The sequence below is a fragment of the Sander vitreus genome, chromosome 21, assembly GCF_031162955.1.
Source record: "Sander vitreus isolate 19-12246 chromosome 21, sanVit1, whole genome shotgun sequence".
Taxonomy (NCBI): domain Eukaryota; kingdom Metazoa; phylum Chordata; class Actinopteri; order Perciformes; family Percidae; genus Sander; species Sander vitreus.
Window position 1 is genome coordinate 9,473,665 of NC_135875.1, and position 14,406 is coordinate 9,488,070.

At 40.8% G+C, this 14,406-nt stretch overlaps 1 protein-coding gene across 6 annotated transcripts in view; it reads left to right on the forward strand.

Annotated features, from left to right (window-relative positions):
- Nucleotides 1-14,406, forward strand: part of ctbp2l (C-terminal binding protein 2, like) — a 97,262-nt gene that overhangs the window by 35,972 nt on the left and 46,884 nt on the right. For 4 of the 6 annotated variants that reach the window (XM_078278501.1, XM_078278500.1, XM_078278503.1 and 1 more), the window contains one exon: nt 6,463-6,671. In XM_078278501.1, the coding sequence (XP_078134627.1) occupies nt 6,602-6,671 (70 nt within the window). In that variant the 5' untranslated portion in view covers nt 6,463-6,601. The remainder of the gene's footprint in view (nt 1-6,462; nt 6,672-14,406) is intronic. The other 2 variants (XM_078278504.1, XM_078278507.1) reach the window with 1 other exon arrangement.

Consider the following 14,406-nt stretch of genomic DNA (forward strand, 5'->3'; position numbering starts at 1 on the left):
ATTCAAACAGATCTAAATCAAAAGACTTTGTCATCTAATCCTACCTCATTTTAATCTTTGGAGCGTTAAACTATGAGTCATATTCTTTAAGTGGTTAAAATCTAAATCACGGCAGCTTTTTCATCATAATTAGTTGACAAATGTTGAAATCAACTCAGATGCTAGAAAGTGCTCAGATTGCATACCTTTGCCAAGCAAGCCTGAACAATCTTCTACATTTGTTCAACTTTTTATAATAGAAAATGTCCACAAGTTTGTGATCTGGATCTGTATCAGAATAAATATAGTGATAAACAATTGTGGGATACTAGTGCCAGATTCATTCATTTTATCACTCAAGAAAGTGCAGTAGCTTATAAGAACAAAACACTAAATGTCAGAACCGGCGCTGCAAAGCATCAGAACAAGAGTCTCCCCATCAGCGCTGAGCCCAAGGCGTCACTAGCACTTCATCACATCCTTAGAAAGTAGAGTCTTGGAGTCTTAGTGGAGCAGACCCGAAGGCTTAATGTCAGCAAATTAATTATGGATTCACCCAATTAGTTCACAAACTACACTGTGTTCGAGGGAAAAATGATCATTCCCCTACAGTACTTGTCTCTTCAGTCTTTGCCCCAGTGTGCATTGTGCCTCGCTGTGTGTGTGTGTGTGTGTGTGTGTGTGTGTGTGTGTGTGTGTGTGTGTGTGTGTGTGTGTGTGTGTGTGTGTGTGTACACAGCATGCAGGTAGCCTGACCTTTTTAATTATTCAATCTCTCAAACTCATCCATTGCCGCTTTTTTGGCTCTCACTCTGTCTCCAGTTTGGTTTTTCTGTCTCTCTTAAACAAAAGGAGATGGCTTCTCTGCTCTGTTCTTTAGGCTCTTTGTCAACACATGGAGTGAAACTGTAACTGTAATCTTTTGACTGTGCGAGATTGCCTCAGATCAGTAGCCCCCTCCGCTCAAGTGTCTAATAATAAAGTAAGTAATCACCGCTTTCTAATGAGAGCCTGTCAGGGGCGGTGCTCGTATCTGTTTACCAAACCAAATTATTTTCTTATTTCGGCAAAGTCAGTTAATCACATCGGAGACAATTCTGTTAGTGTTTGTCTCTTAATAGGAAGATGGATTGCAACAACGGCAGTGCCATCATTAAATTTCATCACATTACAAGAAGATGCTGTCGCAAATTAATTCAATTTGACTCTTGTTGTTTTTTTTGACATTCTGTCGTGGTTAAAGTCGTAGTGTTGGGTGGAGACTGAAACTAGGACTGCAAATGTTAGCAGACAGATGATAGATCCTGCAGACAGGAGAAATAAATGAGACTGGGCAACTTCACTTCTGTTTGTTTAGCCTCGCTCAGCAGAATGAATTTATTCACTATATGCAATGTAAACCTTTTCTTTTCTTTTTACTACATTGTTTTGACACGTTCAGTTATGCATTGTTATGCTGTATTTCACATGAAAAAGACTTAGCAAATATAGAATCACACACGTTTCCCACATTTTAGCATTCATATATCAATATATATGACATATTTACTGAGTTATACATTGTGTTGGTTTAGTTAACCAAAATAAAATAGCAATATCTGCTGCTACACTTTTAGGTTGTCTCAACGTCAAAATAATGTTTATGGCCATTCAGTGCATGCAGCGTTTTTAACTTCACTTTAACTTAACTTTGAACTTTTTTAACAATTAACAATCTTACACATTATACAAATTTTACACATTAGAAAAATATTATGTCAACCCAAATGTTCCTGAAACCAAAAGTAAAACTCTGATTGAAGTGACTTGGATATTACAGCTTGCTGCGGCGCCATCTTGTAACAAACATGACACCCGGGGGGAAATCCAACAACTCAGTTATACACAAATAAAACAATATATTCTTACCAAAATATATTTACTGGTTACTCTGATTTTAAACAGACGGGAGAAATAAATGAGACGGGCAACTTTGCTTGTTTTTCTTTAGCCTCGCTCAGCAGAATGACGAAACCAACGACGTCTCGTGGCGGTCCACACGCCACAGCGCCCCCCTGCTGGCTACAAGCTAATGACTTTTCTGATGAATTGAGGAATTATTTATTTAATGGAATGTTGAAATATAACCTACAAATGCATCTTAAAGCGTGATTTATGCTTCTGCGTTAAATCTACACCGTGGCTATGTACGTAGGTACGTGGAGACACGGACCCTACGCCGTAGCCTGACCTGCACCTCTCAAAAAATGGAACTGCACATTGCGGCGACGCACATATCTCAAATTTTAAACTCCGGTGGATTTATGAGGACTATGGTTGACTGCTCCTCAGATCTCTGCAGAGACAGCTAGCTAGACTATTTGTCAAAAAAAAAAAAATTTCAAAGTTTTTTCTCGCACGACTATTTTGCAGCATCTCCGTGCGGAGTTTAGCGCCGCCCATGACGATTGTGATTGGTTTAAAGAAATGCCAATAAACCAGACCACGTTTTTCTCCCATCCCGGAATGCTATGTGGACTAGCCAGTCAGCCAGCCAATTTTCTGTCACTGATTGTTTCAGCACTAACTGAACCCTGCTTTGTGTGTATTTGTCTCTTATCTATTGTGCTGCATTAAACTCCTGCAACTGATGGACTGCCCTTCCCCCACCCCTGCAGACAGTAGTCTCACAGTAGTCTCTGTGTGTTACTGACATTGAGCAGAGTTTGTGGACTGTGATTGTGCTCACAGCGGAGCCGTCCTTGGGAGACAGAGCCGGCCGTCACAGATATGGATTCCTACATTTAATGACTCTGCCCCTCTCGCACAAATGTTTCTCTTTCAATGAGCTGTGGCCCCGCAGGCAGTGAGTTTTATCGATCATCTGACTTGTAATGCCTCTTAAATATTAAGATTCATGTATATGACCTTTGTGTTTGGATTGGGAGTGCAAAAATCTCTGCCTAAATACCCTTTCAGGACCCGCTGGCTGTACGGCCAACTTTGCTACAGCTTTTCTTTTGAATCCTGTCGAAATTGTGCCAAGTTTCATCTTTTTATTATAAAAGCATGGGGGGTGCTTGGCTGTATTTCATAAAGTCATGGAGGGAGTTTTTTGTGTGTGACCATTCTCTGCTTGAAGCTGGCTGAGGGAATGAGTGTAGCAGAAAAGAAGGGGTAGAGAAGAGGGAATAAGAATTGGGGAAGGTTTGGCCTCTGTGTGGGTCTTGTTAGCCTCTGTGAGCTCTCTTTTTCTCTACTTCCCTCCCTCTCTGTCACGCTCACTCTTTATGACACACACACACACACACACACACACACACACACACACACACACACACACACACACACACACACACACACGAGTGGAGAGCCCTGGAAGAGGGCCCAGTGATTGATGACTCTGTGTAAGAGACCTCAGAGGCAGCAGCACTACAGAGAGATGGACAGATGAAAAGGAAGGAGGAGGGACAGAGAGAGGAACTGAAATGAATCAAGTAAGAGGGTGAGGCCTTCCAGCAGTCCGTTAACATACTGGAGCCAGAGTACTGTCTTGTTGGAAAGACACCCTGGAAGTGACCTGTGCTGTGTAGCTTCCTCATGAAAACACAGGTTTCTTGTGAAAAGGCAGTTGGGGAAACTAGGGCTGTCAAACGATAAATTTGTTTTAATCGCTATTAATCGCTGAATTAAAATTCTATTATTTTGCATTTCAAACAGTTTTTAAGTACATATTAACAATCGAAAGCAATTTCTACCAGTGTATCTTGATTGGGAATCAAATGAATGCAAAGAAAGTTACTTTATGATGTTCCAGTTGGGCTGCTTTCTCCGTGTCATACAGGCTGTGTATCCGTGAAAACTACTGTCACCCTCGACGGCAACGAGACAGGTCAGAACGTGCCAACCGCAGTACGTCTTTAAGACCCGAGTCCTCTACGATGCTGACAGGTCTGCAGTTAGTTGCCACCCGTTTTGCAAGAGCTGTAGACATTTTTTGGGATTTGGTTTCATCCACAGGTCGGCAAGTAGCACTCTCCAAAATAGTGCTTTGCCTGAGTGGGTAGCATGCTAGCGGGTAGCATCAACATTAATAACTGTACTACTATGCTTAGCTCTATAGCTGGTAGCTCAACCTTGACATGCTTCGGTGATATTTTAATTCGGCTTTACACAATGTGCATATGGCTTTCGACTTGTCTACGAGCCGTCCGGGAGTTTTGGAAAATAAAAAGCGCCATTCAGGATGTCATTGCTGCTGTCTTTCTCCATCATGCCTGCAGCAGCAGGATGTGTTATGAGGAAGTGGCAGCTTGATGATAAGTAACGGTGCTGCAAAGGGTCAAAATAGTTAAAATAAATAACTAAAATAAATTAAAAATGAATCGCATCGCGTCGGCCCTTAATCACATCGCGATTAATGCGTTAACGCTGGCAGCCCTAGTTTCAACCAAAGTTTTGTTTCTCACCAAAACAGGTGTATTAACTTAAGGTCTAACAAACCATTGAAAGTTTTTCCTTTCTCAAAAATCATTTCCAAAGGTGATTTTCTTTTTTTTTTTAACTATTTGAAATTGCATAAGGCCGCAACGACTACTCTCATGATTGGTGGCAATTATTTTCTTGATGAATCGACTGTGTGGTTTATACAACGTTAGAAAATAGTGAAAAATGGATCACACTTTCCCAAAGCCCATGGTGATGCCATCAAATGTCTTGTTTTGTCCGACAAACACTCTTAACGATTAATTGGTTAGTTATCGATCAACTAATTGATCAATCAACTAACTCTTGCAGCTCTAGAATTGTGTATTGTTTACATCCCTGTTTGTTAGCTTGAGGTTTTCTCCTTCACTGCCTTTGCAGCCACATTGTTGCGTTTGTTTGCGCTTTATCACCACCTACTGTGTCGGCAGGACTGTGTATCGTCTGTATCGCCAAAAACTCCACAGAGTACTTTTACATTCTAAATGAATGAATTTGTAGTTTGACTTAACACAAATGAATTGCCTTGCTTACAAAGCCCTGTTGCTAATGTTGGATTGCACACAGAACCATTTCTAAAACTGAGATGGTAAATGTCGGGATTTCAGTGTCAGTCTCTGCACATTAAGAGCAAAGGCTTCTTTTTTTGTTTCCTGTCTATCTACACTATGTAATAAAAAGCCCCCAAAAAATTACACTATGGAAATATTGTCCATACACACTATGGACAACTATGGAAAGGGCAGACTCCACACCCTGATTCCTCACAGATAATGATCAAGGGTCTTGGTTTTTTTGTTGAACTTTTTACTTTTCTAGTCTTTCTTAATTTTTTTCTTCTGTATTCTGACTACAAAGGACTGTTGAAGACTTTAAGTAATAACTTTGCCCTGATTTTCTCTGGCAAAAAGGGATGTTTTCATGGTTTCAGCACTTTCTGAGAGGAGATGCGCTTCTGGCCCTTGTCCTGGATGAGCAAGATGTGGAATTTGTGTTTTCAGTGCAACATTTAATCCCTTTTTGTGATGCAAACATTTTACTCTAATTCACTAAGATGCTGATCTTCACTGTGCTCTTTATGTACTGCCAGTGAAAAAAGACATAGTCTTTTTCTCTCTAACAAAGATGTATTTGTTCGTATTACTGTATTTGCCTGCACGTCGGTCAGTGATACTGAATGGAAGGCTTTGTCGAGGAACATTTTCAGCCTGCTCAACCTTCTGTGTGATTACAATTGCCAGTCCAAATCCTGGTCAGAATAACTTCTCTTGCCAGGAATGTAATTTGTTTGCCTTTGCATTAGAAGTTGTATTTGTGTGAGGTCAGAGGAGAAATAGGGATGTAATGAATTGACACTAGATGGTATAGAGGTGTAAGTTTGAATGCATGCTCCTCTCTGAGTAGATTTTAACTACCCTCTATTGGCCTGAATGTGTCATTACATGACAATCTGTCAACCTTCAGGTGCAGCACATTAACTCAAGAGCTTCATTTTGTCAGACAATAAATCTCTTCTCACAAGTTCTATCAGCTTGTTTCACATTTACTCAGATCAACTTTTGTCCGATGAATATGTCTGTCTATGCTTGCTTTGTCTTGAAATATGGAGCTTCAGATGAGTGTCTGTTAGTGAAAGAAAACACTTCAAACAGGAGAAAAGTGGAGCTTTTAGAGCATGGAAGCGTTGCCACTTTTTATGAGCAAATGGGGCACTTTGTCACCAGCAGAGAGTCTGTGTGTGTGTGTGTGTGTGTGTGTGTGTGTGTGTGTGTGTGTGTGTGTGTGTGTGTGTGTGTGTGTGTGTGTGTGTTTCACTGATTTTCAGTATATCTATTGCCTGCAGCTTCCCGAGCTCTTTGTGAGCAAGAGTCTGAGTGACTTTGTAGTCAAGGACTCTTTAATGCCTTCACGTGTCAAAAGTCTTTCTGTGTTTGTACATCAATAATGTGTGTATATACAGCATGTGTGTGTCAGTGTTGTGTTAACCAGGTTTTTTCCTGTGTTGTGTCTTTCTTGCAGGTGTATGTGCCGAGGCGGTATGCCCCGGGGAATAGTGCTGACAGTGCACTAGGATTCTGAACCTTGTCAGTATTTGCGGCTGAGGAGGAGAGGTGCTGTGCCGAGCCGTGCCGTCCTGTGCCGTGCTGTGTTTAACGCCATGTCCCTGACTGACAAACACAAAGTGAAGAGGCAGAGGCTAGACCGGATCTGCGAAGGTAAACTCATGAGTATGTGTCTGTCCTTGACCTTTTACCTTCACTCATTCCTCGCAAAGAGTCACACTTGTTTTTTCTGCACGTTGTTCAACAAAAACTGTAGTTCAAGTGCCTTTCTCAAAACATAAAAGCAGGGCTGCAGACGGAGCTGTTCACATCGTATTTACAATCTTGATTTTGGACCTCACAGTTAACTAAACTTGATCTGGTTGTGTGATATTGTTTAGAGCTTCAGTGCATCAAATCAATTGCTCTCTTCAATGGTAAATTGTCTAAAAAGAAGAACAGAAGCAGTAATTGTTGAAGTGAAGAAAGAATTTAAATTTTGTACAGTGGGATAAGTTAGGCAGTTTTTTTTATCTGTTTAATTGTCCAAATGCATTAAATCTATTTTGTTCATAAAGATGGAGAAATAATTTAATAAATGATTATGGTCTTAGTAATGAGCAGAATAATGGTGATTATGATTTGAGCAGCAATCCAGTAAGCACTGATTTGGTGATTTGCATGCGAAAAGACAACTAGGTTTAAACTAAGCTATATTTAGCTGAATAGTGTTACTATTTGTTGAAAAGTGTGAAATGTTTTATTTTAATGTGAAGCATATCCTGTACTTCATATGGAAATATTGTAATTTAAAACCTAGATAATAAAAATAATCACTTTAGCCCCATTTTAATTCAGACATCTACATGTCTTTTTTGGCCTGCAAAGCTCCAAAACCATGCTTTCTGTTACAATACAAGTAATATTGTGTTATTTCGCAAAAGAAATTCGCACTATACCTGCGTTATTTGTTTTTATTTCCCTCACTGATAGTGCTTCAGAGCTCTACATCCCCTAACCACCCATCCTTATTGTTATTAGCACAACCCTAAGACCTACTGCTGATCAATACCCATTGATTGCTATAATTTTCAACTGGCACACACAGCACGTCAAATACTACAGTTAACGGTGTATAAATGTTGACCTCAGCAGCAAACCGTCATCTGGCGGATGTAAATGAAATTATTGCTTCACTCTGGCCTCTCTGTCAGCCGCTGTTTGTTTGTGTAGGAGTATCTGTTTTGTGACTTATGGTTATAGAGAATCTCTAAACATCTGAACTCAAGTTAGATTACCGCGGGGGATTGAATGGTTTCTATCCTGTCACAGCTGTTTTGGAAGCAGCCAATTTTACACCACAGACTGTGGTGATTATTAGGCTTTAGGTTGGGGATTAGAGAGCTGTGTTGTAGTGGAACTGAACATAGAATAGGAGCCTCCTGCTGTGCGCAAAGCTACAAAGTCGGCCCAGGCAACAATGAATAGGAGTCTTTGTGTGGGTGTATAAAACTGTGTCTGAAACCTTGTTGATGTGCATTTTTAAACCCACTTGTTTGTCTTTGCCCAGTGTGAGTGTGTGCATATGTGTTTGTTTGTGTGTGTCTGTCAGACTGCGTCCTGAGGTAAAATCATCTCCTCTCTGCTGTCTGGATCCCCGAGAGGCTTGTTAAGCTGCTGGGCCCTCCTGGAGCCAGCGCAGGGAGAGGCAGACATGACTGCAGTGCTGGAAAATGAAGCTAGACGCAACATTACCCTCAGTGCCAGTATATTTGTTTTGCAGCATGATGTAAGCACATCAACGGCGTTGTGCACATGAAATGAAGGACATATGCGGAGCATCCTGTAAAAGCCAATAGTTAGGCCCAAGAAATCCAATCCTAGTTTGTGGACTCTGCCGCTGCTGTAGAAAAATGATGCTGAATTGCTGATCCAAAGTAGTACCTTGTAGCATTTGAAAATGCTTAGGAGAAATGAATTAGGAGAATACATTAGAGTACATTGTCAATGAAAAAAGAAGCTGTAGCCAGGATTTTATAAATAATCCTAAAACCCCACCTCCATTAAAACAATTTGACTAGCAACCTAAAAACGTTTTATCCTGTTTCTGTCCGCCTTCTGTCCCTTTAATCAATTTAGTCTAAGGTACCTAATTGGTACCTTAGAAAAAGTGAAGAACGTGTAATTGTAGAATGTAAATGTGTTAAACAACTTAGAATATTTTGACATATTGGTTAATAAGCTTGTTTGCATTCTTGCTGAGAGTTAGATGAGAACATTGATACCGCTTTTGTGTCTGTATGGTAAATATGTAGCAACCATTGGCAGCTGGTTGGCTTAGCTTAGCCAGGCTAGCTCTGTCCAGAGATCAGCCTGTCACCACCTCTAAAGCTTATGGCCATTTTTTGGCCAGGACCAGTTGCCAGGCAACCAGCAGAGACTTCAGGAAGTTAGTGGTCCTGGCCAAGAAATTATTTATTACATAACCCTGTGTAAAATGCTGAATTGTCGTTTTTATACTCTACAGATTAAAAAAACGAGACGTTTAACGTTTTAGTGAGTTTTAGAGGTGCTGGTAGGCAGATTTCATTCCCTTTGGACAGCGCTAGGCAGTGGTATAGTCTACGTGATACGCAGGTATACGCAGTATACCCACTAAGAAATCTCCAGGGTTTCCATATACCCACTTAAAAATGTGCAATGATACGCAACAACATATATTTGTGACATAACTTTCACTTCAGATATTTGTATTCACAAATACTGGGTCGAGTAATGTGACAGCAAACTAAACTAACACTGCAGAACATGCAAAGAGACCTTTCTCATCTTTCATCGACCCGCTCCTCGCTGAGCGCAGTGCGTAGTGTGTGCGTAGCGACAGGGCCCAAATGCTCCGCCTACACTAATACCAGTATCCTCCCTTCACCACACATTTAAGACAAATATAAATAGCCTATTTTATTTTTGTCCTTTTGGCCCATTCTGAGCCAGGAAAAAAAATGTGGTACAGTATACCCACTACAATACATAAGACTACACCACTGGCGCTAGGCTAACTGTGTCCACCTGTTTCCAGTCTTGCCAGCTGCTGAAAGTAGCTTTACACTTAGTGTACAGCCATGTGAGTGGTATCAGTCTTCTCATAAATGATTATCAGTTTTTGATTACAAATGAAGTAATTTGCATGGCATTGCATTTTGTAAAACAATAACATGACAAGATTATATCATGGCGATAGGACTCCACTGAAAGTCAGTAAGGGATAATATTGAATATTCATAAAGGCGACTCAATAAAGCAGTCATATTTCATATCACAGGTGGATCGTTCATTGGTGGAAGTCCTTCCTGATTAGAGTTGTAGTCCACATGCAGCTGTTGTATTTATGTGAATCAGACAGCTGAAGTAGTTAGTCATTCCTGGGGGAACAACAGTTAGTCTGCTCTGCTGGGCGCGAGCTCAAAGCCCACAGGAGACGCACAGAAAGATGGTAACAGGTGTTGCTGTGATGCATGCAGAGCTACTTCATGGTGAGCGTACCTGCCGACGTTCCTTCTCTCTCTCTCTCACACACACACACACACACACACACACACACACTTTCACTCTCTCTAACTCTCCAGATGGCCATCATACATGATCAGTGAATCAGTCCTCTGGCGGCCATTGTGAGGGCATAAAGAAAAAAAAAAAAAAAACAGCTTGTGATTTGTGATTTGTTCATGAGCCAATGACCAGGCAAAGTTGTCCTACTGATTGCATGTGGCGGCGTGATAAGGCTGCCATGGCGATTGTCACCGTGCAAGCAGAAAACACACTTGAAGCAAAGCTCTGCTTTTTGTTTCACGTGCAGGTAAAATCCTCACACGCTTATTTAGCTACTGTCGGGAGTAACTCATCTTAATCCAGGTTCACACTTCAACCAGGCCCGCAGTTGGCAAACAGATACAGACCAGATGAAGCCATGATTTGTGCTGTCTCTCCTCAATCACTTTCAAGCGAAAATCTGGAGCGTTCTCTATCAAAAGAACGTCTGCTGAGACCACACTCTGTCCAACAGAGCCTTCGCCTTTGTTTCTATTGTTTTCCCGACACTAAAAAACAACTCTTGTTTCCAACGCCATGTAAGTTTTTTTTTTTTTTTTAACATCGTACCATTGGTGGAATTGTTCATTCTGGCTGTTTTAAATCAGCATTTGTGGCAGTGGGATCAGAAATGCAGTATCTAAAGAAACCCGGTGGCTAGATGACAAGGCTGATTAAGCCATTAAAGTCCTTGATATGTATTTAGCATAATCTGGCCTGTCTGCAAATAAGGAGGCAGGGAGCTGTTGTGACTGTTTATATCAAAAGCTGCTCGTTAGCTCAATCAAAGCATCAGCTGGGAAGCATCAGCTTTAATTCAGTGTTATGAGGAATAGAGAGAAGCCTTCTCTCTCTCACTCTCTCTCTCAGGGGTGAAGAGATTCATTTCTGTCATCTGAAGAGATGAGAAGTGATCTGCCACAGCCCATGTTCCTCCCAGCCTCAGGTCCTTTTAATGTTCTCAGCTTAATTTGAGCTGAACAAATGTTTTTCATTCTGCAGTAACTGGGCCGAGTGGCTGGGAGGGAGGACAGTTGTGCTCCTGATCTGTTCTTTTTTTTTTCTTGCTAAGATTGTTGTTTTGCTTGTAGATTGCAATACTGTTTTCCCCTCTGGGTTAGATTAGAGGAGCTTTAATCTAGTCAGATAATGTTTAATCAACATCAGCATTTTATCCACTTTCTAGTTGCATAGTTAGGAATGTAATGTATCCATATTAGTTGCTGAACAAAAAACAAAAGTACCTCAGCAGCCAATTGTTCTTTCTAGTGATGATTATATTTGCTTGTTTTATAAACAGTCAGGTGTCCATTCTTTACATAACAGCCTTGTGTGTCTACGCTTTGAGCAAGGGGGTAAGCTTCTCCTCGGACCGCGAACCTCCTATGGTGCCATTTTCATGCTAATAAGCCATCACCTCCCGTTAGCATTCCATTGACTGTCATTCATTTTGACGTCACTTTGACAGCGAATAACTTTACATCTGAAGCGTTTAAAGACTCTATTTGTAAAATTGTTTATTTCTAAAGAAACACGACAGGCTCCATTACCTTGTATCTCACGTTATGGCTCCGTAGCAGACATTTTTGTAAAAATAGGCTAACGATTGTGTCATAACCACGCGACTTACTGTCGCATAGTAGAGGAATTACCGTATAGTACAGGAGAAGCGCGCAGGCAGTTTCGTCTCACATTAGCTGTTTAAGTGTAATTACTAATGTTAACTAGCATTTTAGTTAGCAATAATTAGCCTGTGCCTATGTTATCTACTTACATATACCTACACTCTCCGTCTCTGCAAGATTCGGAATGATTGAGATTTCTCTTGGCACAGCTACCAGAAGACTTGCAACTTTCAGACAGGTTGCTCACGTCACATTTACGTCGTCTCTCTCAGTTGGAGGCTGCGCAGTAACGCTCAGCCATCACCGGAAAAGTGCTTCTAATGGCCTTCACTGGTCTCCGTCCAGATCTGTTGGTCCATTCTTATATACTGTCTATGGCTTTGAGTAGGATTTGTTTGTTTTTGTACCTAGCACAAATGAGTGGCGGGTTAATGCTCTGTGCTCATGTGAAAATAAAGGCTGGGTATCAAACCTTAAATCATTTCGAGTAACTGCAATACATCCGTTGCATCGACGATTAAAATCTGCTGTGTGGAGTTCTGAGATCAAACCATTACTCAGATTTTTTTTTTTTTTACATTATTATTATTTGATCGGATAAAGTATTTGTAGTTTTATTAGAATAATGTAAGGCTGCTTGGGTTAAGACAACATTAAGCGTGAGTTGGTCTTATTTTGTTAGATGAAAAACAAGACAAGAATGCAATGGTGTCCAGGTTTTGTAAAATAAAAAGTGTGAGGACCTTTTGTAAAACCATGCATTTAACTCCACAGAGGATAAATGCCATATTAGATTTTTAGAGTTCATTATGTTTGTACGCTCCACTACATTTCTGTTTACAACCACAGCTTAGTTGAACATATTGCAAAAGTGTTCTGTCATTTAACTAGACTCCATATCTTTTTTTCATCAGTGACGTGGAGGCAAATTACATTTTCAGTTCTATCCTTTCTTCTTCTTCTTCTCTCTCTCTCTCTCTCTCTCTCTCTCTCTCTCTCTCCCCCCCCCTTCTCTCACACTCATCGTCTCTCCAAAAAGCAAGCGGGCTGTCGTCTCTCCCTTCTGTCTGCCCCATCTGTGATGCAGTATGGGCCACTGGCTTGATAATGATAGGCAGGCGGAGCGCAGTGCTGCACACGAGGCAAAGAGGGAACAAACCAAACCGTTAAAATGGAAGACAGAACTCTAATCAGTTGCACCTCACCAAGTCTACCAAAGGTCTTGCCATTCTGATAAAAGGTTTGCAGTAGCGAACCCCACGTTCCTCCCACCCATGCAAATGTGTGACATGCTGTGTCATACACTGCAGACATGCGAGGTGGTAAAGAGGCGGAGGACAGACTTTTGCTAACACAGCAGATGTGAACCTCCGAAAGCAATCGAACCCGAATTGGTACCACGTGTTTTTCTATCCTCGTCGCCCCCATTCCCCCCTTCTCGTAGTACTTGTGTTAGAGCAAGAAAATGCCCAGGGGCTCGTTAAAACTTTAATATACTGTACAATCACAGTAATTGAGTAGAATTTTCAAGTTCTTCCAGTTATGGTTTTAATTTATGAAGTCCCCATGAAAGTTTAATGGATCAGCAGTTGTAGAGTCGCAGCTATCTAAATCATTCTGCAGCTATCTTTGCCTGAGCTGCCTGCCAAGTCCCGCCGTTAGCGTCCTGTGCCCTAGAAAGATGGCCAGATTGCTCCGAAGGCATGACTGTTGCTGGACGTCTGTTCAACACATTGTACCTAGAGGTCTTTTATACTGTTCACCAAATATCCACTGTGTAACTTTGGGGTTTCTTTTTTTTTCTATTGTATTATTCATGCTAGCAAGTACAGGGTCCCTGTTGCTTGATGAGTGTAATATAGCATGCTCACTTAATTATAGAGCAGCTCTCATGAGAGGCATATCAGAGAATGCAGACAAGATGAAAATGGTACCCCAGCTTCTCTTGGTTATGAATAGTGGGAAATGCAGCAATTTGCATGTCAGGGGATATGATGTGCCATATCCTCGTTTCGGTTTTAGCAACAGTGGCCTGACCGTACTTGAGATGTTTATTATTGTTATTCATATTTTGTCAGGAAGCGGGGATCTGAGTGACACACGGCCCTGGACGGGGCTTATTAAAAGAAGTTATTGCCGGCGATCGCCGTAGAGAGATACAACACGGTGATTAATGGTGTGTTTTACAGCCAACAAAATAGCGCAGGGAGACTCAGACCTGGGAGGACAGCACTGAGAAATCACTGCTAGGAAATTGCTAGGTGTGCTTTACCTCTAATGAAAGAAACCATCATTCAGATGTGCATCATACTGGACTGTTTAGGGCCATAGAAAAATGAAACTGTTATGATTTATTTTTATTTTGACCTACTTAATGTTCTCCAATTCGGATGTTCCATAATGAGACACTTATTTATTTTGTAATATTATGTCATGATTGCATCACTTAAGCTCTAAAATGTGTATATATATATATATGTATATATATATATATATATATATATATATATATATATATATATATATATATATATATATATATATATATATATATATATATATATATAGAGCATCTCCCTTCTCTGACTTGACAGGTAGTGGGACAACATAATGAGTGTGACTATAGGAAGTCTCTTGTTACTCATTCAGCCCATCTCAGTCACGTTGTCTCTGTGTCTCAGGTTCAGGAGCAGGCAGATGATGTCCCT